This window comes from Danio aesculapii, chromosome 3, assembly GCF_903798145.1.
Source record: "Danio aesculapii chromosome 3, fDanAes4.1, whole genome shotgun sequence".
Taxonomy (NCBI): domain Eukaryota; kingdom Metazoa; phylum Chordata; class Actinopteri; order Cypriniformes; family Danionidae; genus Danio; species Danio aesculapii.
The window spans coordinates 17,963,246-17,973,416 of record NC_079437.1 but is presented as its reverse complement, the minus strand read 5'-3'; the positions used below and the strand labels follow the sequence as shown (position 1 = coordinate 17,973,416).

Below are 10,171 nucleotides of genomic sequence, written 5' to 3'. Positions count from 1 at the left end.
ACCATAAGGCTCCGCCCACACGCCCATACGTCGAGGACACTAAGCCAGTTGACCAATCAGATCAACGATACGTCTCGGCACGTTTGTTCTAAGCGATGAACTTTTAGTAGAAAACCACAGTTTCAATAAACCCGCTTCCTGAGCGCAACTGACTGACTGATTATACCAGGTTGTCATCAGATAAAAACGTGTTTTGTGTGGTAAGGACTAACTGGACAGTTTTTACTCATGTCAAAAACAATACTTAGTAAGAACAAATCCACCTGATTACACTGTTTATAGGCTTTATTAGACATTCAAGGTAACTTTTATGAGTCATATGCTAAAAGGCTTTTTTTTGCATTTGCATTGCATTTGACGTTTTTACTCATAGTTTTTAACTGGACAGATAGGTATAAAGTATGGTAAATATATGATTAGAGATTAGTCATAATTCCCACATCATTTAAATGGTCTTCTTAAGAAGATTGGCCAATGTAAATTAATTATTAGCATCCTCCTTTAGAAGATTTTAATTCACTTATAGATATGTAATTTATGCATTTAAATAATCTTATATAAATAAATTTAAATAAACTTCACCACAGCAATAATATGGCAAATGTATATATTTTTAAAGCAAAACAAAGTCTGTGCTCCAAAGTATTCAAGAACTCATTCATTTTCCTTCGGCTTAGTCCTTTTATTCATCAGTGGTCGCCACAGCGGAATGAACCACCAACTTTTCCAGCATATGCTTTACACAATGGATGCCCTTCCAGCTGCAACCCAATACTCAGAAACATCCATACGCACTCATTCACACACATACATACGGCCAATTTAGTTTAGCAAATTCACCTATGGCGCATGTCTTTGGACTGTGGGAGAAACCGAAGCACCCTGAGGAAACCTACACGAACATAAGGAGAACATACAAACTCCACACAGTAATGCCAACTGACTCGAATCAGTGACCTGCTTGCTCTGAGGCAATCATGCTACCCACTGCGCCACCGTGACGCCCGACAAATGTATTTTTTTAAAAACAAGACAAATATGTGCTCTAAAGTATTCGAGATTTACAACAGTTTAAGTCGGAGATAACATTTGTGGTAGGCTACGGTTAAAAAGTGTTCAAGAGATAATGAATGATTATAACAACTGTATTACAATACAATTTATTTCAAATTTCTTTTAATACGTTTTTTTTACATGGAATATCAATTACAACATTTATTTTAAAATGATCCTTTCATGTTGTTGCGAACACTACCCCAAATAAACACCAAATAAACAGCCTCTAACTTGAAAAAACGAAATAAGCATAAGTAAAAAAATAATAATGCATAAATAAATTACAGTAAAAATAAACAACAAATTAAAAAAATGGAAAAATACCATGAAAATGAAAAGACAAAAATGCAGATAATCTAAAAAGGGTTGCCATGACTTGTCAAAGGTCTTTAAAGAACTAGTAAGTGATAGTCTCATTTTTTCCAATTTAATGCAAGTAAACACTTCTTTTATCCATGCATCAAACAGGCCTGTAGCCAGCATGGTTACATTTTTCAAAATAAATTCACCTTTATTTGTATGGCGCTTTTACAATGTAGATTGTGTCAAAGCAGCTTCACATAAAAGGTCATAGTAAATTGGAACAGTGTAGTTCAGTTTGTAGTGTTTAAGTTCAGTTCAGTTGAGCTCAGTTCAGTGTGGTTTAAAAATCACTACTGAGAGTCCAAATATTGAAGAGCAAATCCAACGATGCGCAGCTCTACAGATCCCAAACCATGCAAGCCAGTGGCGACAGCGGGAAGGGGAAAAAAAAATTCACTAATTGGCGAAAGTGAAGAAAAAAAACCTTAAGAGAAACCAGGCTCAGTTGGGCACGACCATTTTAATTTCTCTGCTGGCCAAACGCCTTGTGCAGAGCTGCAGTCTCAGCGGCGGAGGCTGGAAGCTGGCCTCAGCGAAGACTCGTCTGTCCCTGGAGCGTTACAGGAATCAGTCTCATGTTCTCCACTCCTCCATGACCACCACAGTAGCTGCTCAGGATACGGCCTGGTCAAGGATTAAAGGGGTGGTTCTTTTTTCACAAAAAGTGGACCCTTTTGCAGTTATACGCCTCATTTTCTGTTCAGTTATGAGGTTTAAATACTGCATTTTTGAGACATTTTAAGAACAATTTTTAGCTGGATTAGCTTGTCGGATGGTCATCATTACCACACTTTTTAATATATCAAAAATGATTCCTAGAGATTTAGAATAACGGAATATTAAAAAATACTGATCTTTAAAATCCTAATTTGTTACATCCTATCATTAGGAATCTGTTAAAGTCAAAATTTGTCCAATTGGAAAAAAAAATGTAAACATAATAATCATAAATAATGTAGAGCTTCACAATTTTTCTAACCTCTCTTGTAAAAAAGTGAATTTGAAAATTCAAGGATAACAACAATAGCCAAAAAAAATATACAAATTCATTTTAATGTGGTCTGTTTTTGGTGCTTCACACCTTTTTACTTGTCTTTTTTGTTTCGGGGAATAAGGTTTAATATTTAAAATAAAAGTTACTTGTAAAATGTTTTCTCTACTTAAAAACAATACAGTAGCAAAAGATGACTTCTCTTTTGTCAGATCGTGTGTTTCCTTGCACAGCTGGATAATGGACTCATGAAATCTGTTAGCATTGGACAAAAACTGATTAGCTGAAGTCACACTGAAGCTACAGCCAACAGAGGATTTGGCTTGGTCTTAAAGCCTTTTTCAATGGGTTATTTTCAATATTTATGATGGCATAGCAGTCAGAATATCCCCCCTCTCTTTCGACAGGCTATGGGCCTGTCGAAAGAGGATGGAGAGACTTGCTAGTAAACAATACAATTTATAAAATCCAATATAAATGATTAAGTAAAACATTAAAAGATCATTTCATTCTGATCTTTGACATATCCGAAATGTCAGAATGTTTCAAAGAGAATTTTGTGCTTGAATGATGATGATGATGATTAATTATAGTATCAATGCAAGTAAAAACTTTTTTTTTAATTATTACTAACAGTAAAAATTATTACTAACAGATATCAGTACTAGTATAGTGTTTAGTATTCACTAGTAAAGTAGTCATTCTAATATGTAATTTGCATACATTTCCCAAACAGATATTAACTTTTGATAAAGATCAGATTTAAACTAATTGTTTCTTTCCGTTGAACTGTTAGAGTAAAAGTTTTTGCAGAGGGGATTTTGATATATTTTATCACTTGACTTTTTTTTTAGCTTTCTAGAAAATACTGTGACAGACAAAACAGTTTTGCCTCTAATGTGTTGCCTTGCAATTGATCTTCCTTAAACAGCTGAAGGTAAATTATTAGCATTCCTATGAAATACACAAGGTGGCTCAGTGTTTAGCATTGTCACCTCACAGCAAGAAGGTCGCTGGTTCAAGTCCCAGGGTCAGTTGGCATTTCTGTGTGGAGTTTGCATGTCCTCCCTCTGTTGGTGTGGGTTTCCTCCGGGTGCTTCGTTTTCCCCCACAGTCTAAAGACATGCGGTATACACCATTTTGAGAGATGCAAACAAAAACGATGGTCCAACGTATTTCCTGTTTTACATTTTTGATACATAATGCCACATAATGATAAATGATGTTATAACATTAAGTTATAATTAAATTGCCTCTTGTTACGGTTATGAAATAGTTTAACAATAAGCAGGAAATGTTCATGGGCCACTGACATGAACACATTGAAATGGTCTACAGGTGAATTGAATAAACTCAATTGGCCAGGGTGTGTGAGTGTGAATGAGTGTCTATGGATGTTTCCCAGTACTGTGTTGCACCTGGAAGGGCATCTGCTGTGTAAAACATGCTAGATAAGTTGGCAGTTCATTCTGCTGTGGCGAACCCTGATAAATAAAGGGACTAAGCCAAGGAAAAATGAATGAATGACTGTATTTGAAAAATAGTAAGTGATGTTTAATGGAGCAAGGAAAATGTCACAGTATTTCTGTTTTTCTTGAGAAACTCATTTATTTAGGTTTGGCTGGAGTCAATACATTTTTGAAGTATTATTTAGGGTCATTTTTTGATTGGCTACATAACAAACAACTGTTGTTCAATGACTTGCCTAGCCTAATTAATCTAGTTTTAGTGCTATTAAATAGCATTTTAGGTTAAATACTATAGCATCTAGTAAAATTACTAGTAATTACTCTAATTGAGTAGTTTTTATAAAAAAGTGTACTTTTACTTTCCCTTGAGTACGTTTTTATTGCTGTATCGGTACTTTTACTCCATTACTTTCCTTCAACCTGCAGTCCTGTGATTCCTGTCCAATCACATAGAAAGTAAATTGCATCATACTGAACTACCTCAAAACATGGGCTATTCAAAAATCCGGCTAACTGTTTGGAACTATTGAAAGTATCCAAGAAGATGTGCAAAATCTTTACACATGACCCATAGTCTGTTTAGACTGATGTCACTGTTGAGAAGATGACGGATGTTTACTGTAGCATGTCATGATTTTGCCAAGTACGATGCAATCCTGGAACAATTTTTGTTCGAAAATGTCATCCATACCTAATTCCCACCCCTAAACCCAACCATAACTGTAAATTATTCCCGAAATCAGAGGGGAATAATAGTTGGATAGCACTCATGTAGAAGTGCATAAGCCTAAAACTAAACATAAATGGTAAACATATCCGTTAATTCTAATTGGCTGATTGAAATGTTGTTTCAGGATCAAGATAGATGTTTATCTAGGAACATAGTGAAATCAGGTTGGTGGTTTAACTGTATGATGACCGAAATGGCCTTAAAAAAATCACTAAATGCACTACAGAATGGTACGTTTACACACACATCCACAAATTACATGTAAACGCATCAGCTTTTTACAGCGTAATACTCAGTAGTACTTTTAAAAGGGCTACTTTTTACTTATACTTTGAATAATATTTACAACAGATACTTTTACTTGCCTCCGCTGGGTAAGTTGGCGTTTCTGTGTGGAGTTTGCATGTTCTCCCTGCGTTCGCGTGGGTTTCCTCTGGGTGCTCCGGTTTCCCCCACAGTCCAAAGACATGCGGTACAGGTGAATTGGGTAAGCTAAATTGTCCGTAGTGTATAAGTGTGAATAAGTGTGTATGTGTTTCCCAGTGATGGGTTGCAGCTGGAAGGGCATCCGCTGCATAAAACAAATGCTAGATAAGTTGGCGGTTCATTCCGCTGTGGCGACCCCAGATTAATAAAGGGACTAAGCCGAAAAGAAAATGAATGAATTAACTTTTACTTGCACTACATTTTTGGGCAAGTAATACTTTTACTTTGGTATGAATTTTCAGTACTTTTCCACCACTGAAACTATTATATTTAATAATGTGTGGGGAAAAAATTTCCATTTAGCAGCACTTTCCTTCCACTTTAATAATTTTGTTTTTAAATCCTTAAAATAATTAGAGATATAAGCCCAGATGTTTGTTTACATTACAGCACAGACTGATTCCTTAACAAGTAATGCAAATAATCACCTTTATTCAAGAATGAAATGTACTCTAGGAGGATTCACACACTGAATTGAACACAAAAAAATGAATACAATAAAACACCAAGCATTATAAAATAACATCTGAAGTTAAATGCAACATCAGAACTCAATGAGATTTACAATTCAATGCAGGAAGAAGTAAAGACACGCACACTCATTTATTCACTCATGCCATAGAGAAGGTTGGTCTCAGCACAGGGAGCTGATTTCTCCTTTACTGCAGCCCCATTTGCAGCAGGCGTTGGACAGTCCCACCACCACATCCCGTCCCTTTCTATCCACGCTCCGCAGTGCCTCAAGCACCTCCTCTGAAATGAGAGAGCGAGCAGGCCTGCTGAACACGCCGCCGTCCTGTTCACCTTGTCCTATTGATGGGAGATTTGAGTCAGTGGCGTGCTGGGAAGAGGAGGATGCTGAGCCAAACAGGACAGAGCCGTCTGCGGCATTACTGTCATATGAGTTGAACAAGTCCAGGATTTCATCTGTGCAACACAAGAGATGAGGATTATTGTAAGAGTTGTAACCCATGCAGCCGGCACCTTGATGTCTAAATGACGTCAAAAATGCAAATCGATTTGATGTCAAAACAACATCAAATTGACATCGGCGTCAAATAATATGGCATCAAATGTCACAGGATTATCTTGTAATCGATTTTTGATGTGTTTTTTAATGCCAGTTTAAGATGTCTATTTGATGTCATTTTGACGTAGATTATATGCATTGTACTGTAGGGATACAAAATCCAGTATAAATTTGGAATTGAAGCTTTTAATTAAACGTTTCTTATATTATAATGTTTTTGTGTCGTTATTTTCATGGTGAAAAAGGCATCAATGTGTGGATGTCAAATGGACATCAAGGTTTTGACATCAAATCTATAGGTATGTTTGACATGTTTTTTGATGTCAACATCAATTTGATGTCATTTAGACGTAGATTACATGCATTGTAGAGATACAAAATCCAGTATAAATTTGGAATTGAAGCTTTTAATTAAACGTTTCTTATATTATAAGGTTTTTGTGTTGTTATTTTGATGGTGAAAAAGGCATCAATGTGTGGATGTCAAATAGACTTCAAGGTTTTGACCAAATCAATATGCATTATTGACATGTTTTTTCATGTCAATATCAGTTTGATGTCATTTTGACGTCATTTACATGCATTGTAGAGATAGAAAATCGGAATTTAATATTTTAATAAAACTTTTCTTATTATAATATTATTGTGTCGTTATTTTGGTGGTAAAAAGGTACATCAATGTATGGATGTAAAATAGACGTCAAAGTTTTGACCAAGTCGATACGCATTTTTGATATCAATTTGATGCCATTTTGATCGTTTACATGCATTGTTGAGAGACAAAATCCATTGTTAATTTGGAATTAAATCTTTTAATAAAACTTTTCTCATTTTATATAATTGTGTCGTTATTGGTGGTCAAAAAAGGCACCAATGTGTGGATGTCAAATGGACAACGAGGTTTTGACATCAAATCTATAGGTATGTTTGACATATTTTTTGATGTCAATATCAATTTGATGTCATTTTGACGTCAGTTACATGCATTGTAGAGATACAAAATCCAGTATAAATTTGGAATTGAAGCTTTTAATAAAACTTTTCTTATATCAAAATATTTTGTGTGGTTATTTTGGTGGTCAAAAAGGGCATCAATGTGTGGATGTCAAATAGACATTAAGGTTTTGACATCAAATTGATATGCATTTTTTTACGTTTTTTGATGTCATTATCCATTTTATCTAACTTTTACATCATGGTGCTCACTGGAAAGACAAACTATGGATCTCTACATATTGGATGGTAGACTCCAAAAATGTTGGCTTGTTTCAACATACAGTTGAAGTCAGAATTATTAGATTTTTTTTTCTTTTTTTAAATATTTCCCAAAGGATGTTTAACAGAGCAAGGAAATTTTCACAGTATGTCTGATAATATTTTTTCTTCTAGAGAAAGTCTTATTTGTTTTATTTCAGCAAGAATCAAAGCAGTTTTTTTAAAAACCATTTTAAGGTCAAAATTATTACCCTCTTTAAGCTATATTTTTTGATCGTCTACAGAACAAACCATCATTATACAATAACTTGCCTAATTACCCTAACCTGCCTAGTTAACCTTTAAATGTCACTTAAAACTGTATAGAAGTGTCTTGAAAGATATCTAGTGAAATATTATTTACTGTCATCATGGCAAAGACGAAAGAATTCAGTTATTAGAAATGAGCTGTTAAAACTATTATGTTTAGAAATGTGTTGAAAAACTATTCTCTCCGTTAAAAAGAAATGGGTGCAACAATAACCGGGGTGGGGGGGGGGAGGAGTTGGTGCTAATAATTCTGACTTCAACTCTATGTGAGCCAAAGTTGGGTTAAATACATGAATCGTATGCACTGCAATTCAAAAGTCATTTTGAAAGTTCTGTCATGACAACTTGGAGAGATTTAATATCGTAATGAATGTATATATGACACTAGCTATGTTTAAATTCAAAGATGTGAATTAACATGTGCACAAAACTGGAATATTGCAAAAAGACATTTGTGAATTATGCACAACTTCCACCCAATCAGTCAAAGAGAATAAAATCATCACTTCCTGATAAACTGGCACCAAATATCAAAAACTAAAATTTTGGTTTGGTAGGAGAAGAGATTGTGGCCATTTTTTCCTACATAATAAATAACTTGCACCTCAGAAGATGAAGACCAATGAAGACGAAATGCGATGAATGCAGGCTTTAAAAGGTGCTAGATGCTGTTTGGGAGCGCAACCCCTCAAAACAGTTCTAAAGATAACAATATTAAACCACTGTGATGACAGACTTTGGTTAAGACTTTTTAGAATAACTAAATCAAGATTTGAGATGTTGTGCAGGATAGACAGTTCACTGGATTGTCTGTTAATGCTGTTCCATTCCATTGTGCCCCACTTGTGACATAAAGGCTATATTTTTGTCATGTGAATAATCTATTAAATTGAAATCACATAGCTTTTTTTATTTATTCCTTAAATATAATTTCTAATGTAGCTTATGCACATATTTTCTTATATATAATATATATATATATATTTTTAATGGATAGAATAGTGCAGAAAATTGACAGGACATAGTTGGGAGCAGAGAGAGGGGAAAGGTCGGCAAAGAACCTCGAGCCATTTTTTTGCGATATCTTTTTTTGTTTTTCATTGAACAAAGTATTTTAAAATGAGATATTTCCATTGAACTCTGGGATTTTATGAGTTCTATAAACAAGTGAACTCATCCCCTGCCCTATTTCACTCAAAAAATGACATTTACTCTTCTTCGTTCAAGCTACTTATTTAAAATGAGCTGAAGCAACATAATTATAGATTTTTTTATGTGTCAACTCAATTGTTTTATATTTAATCTACTTAAATTTGTGAAAACGAATGAGTTAACTCAATTCCTTCATGTTGTCCCAAACACAAATTGTGTAGAACCAAGCATTTTATATTAAAGACTATGCAAAACTAAACAAAACAAAGAATAAGAAGATATATTTAGACAAATATCTGAACGGCAGTCCATTTCTAATACAAGGAACAAAGTATTTTAAAATTAGATATTTCCATTGAACTCTTTACAGATTTTATGAGTTCTATAAAAATAGTGAACTCATCCCTCTGATACACTCAAAAAATTACATTTACTCTTCTTTGTTCAAGCTACTTATTTAAAATGAGCTGAAACAAGACAATTAATGTTTTGTCTACAGGACAACTTAATTATTTTATAATCCATCCACTTAAATTTGTGAAAATAAATGAGTTAACTCAATTCCTTCATGTTGTCCCAAACACCAGTTGATTGTGTGGAACCCAGTATTTTATATTAAAGACTATGCAAAACTAACCGAAACAAAGAATGAGTAGATATATCTAGATATTTGAACAGCAGTCAATTTTTAATAAAGCACATCAGGGAAAAGGGTATTTTAAAATTCTCTTTAAGTTCCATAGAAAGTGAACTCATTCCCTGCACCGATACACTAAATAAATGACATTTACTCTTTTTTTGTTTAAGCTACTTATTTAAAATGAGCTGAAACAACACAATTATTGATTTTTTTTGGAACAACTTAATTGTTTTATATTCAATCCACTTAAATTTGTAAACTCAATTCAATTCCATTATGTTGACCCAACACAAATTATGTATAACTCAGCATTTTTGCACAGTGTATAGTTTCATAAAAACTAACCTGTGTTTGTTAAAGAGCGTTTCCATCGGGATCCTCCGCAGGTGAAGATGACAGCACGGATGAACTCCCTGCCGCATAATTTGACTCCATACGAGGGCCCGGCGTCCAGCGCCTTTACTCCAGCCAGCAGCAGACACACTACGAGAGCCGAGGTCTTCCACATCATGCTGACAGCAGATACTCACACACTGGTTTCCTGATGGTCTACCTTTGCTTTGGGAAGCAGATGCCTGTTGGATGGCGAAGTTCTGTGCTTTTTGCCGGTCTCCATGCCTGCTTATAAAGAGACAAGGGACACACAAAGCTCCCCAAGCAGACGCAGGAGTCACTGATAACCCTGCGAGATAAAGTCTGAGACCTTTCTGGAAACAAAAGCGCGGGCAGG

General features: G+C 34.8%; 1 protein-coding gene across 1 annotated transcript; it reads right to left on the bottom strand.

Moving 5' to 3' along the window:
- Window positions 1-5,528: 5,528 nt before the first annotated feature.
- Window positions 5,529-10,151, bottom strand: rln3a (relaxin 3a). The gene is made up of 2 exons (XM_056450546.1): window positions 9,787-10,151; window positions 5,529-6,022 (listed from the first exon to the last, which is right to left on the bottom strand). The coding sequence occupies exons 1-2, from the start codon at window positions 9,950-9,952 to the stop codon at window positions 5,730-5,732; spliced, it is 459 nt and encodes a 152-aa protein (XP_056306521.1). The 5' UTR covers window positions 9,953-10,151; the 3' UTR covers window positions 5,529-5,729.
- Between the last annotated feature and the right edge of the window lie 20 nt (window positions 10,152-10,171).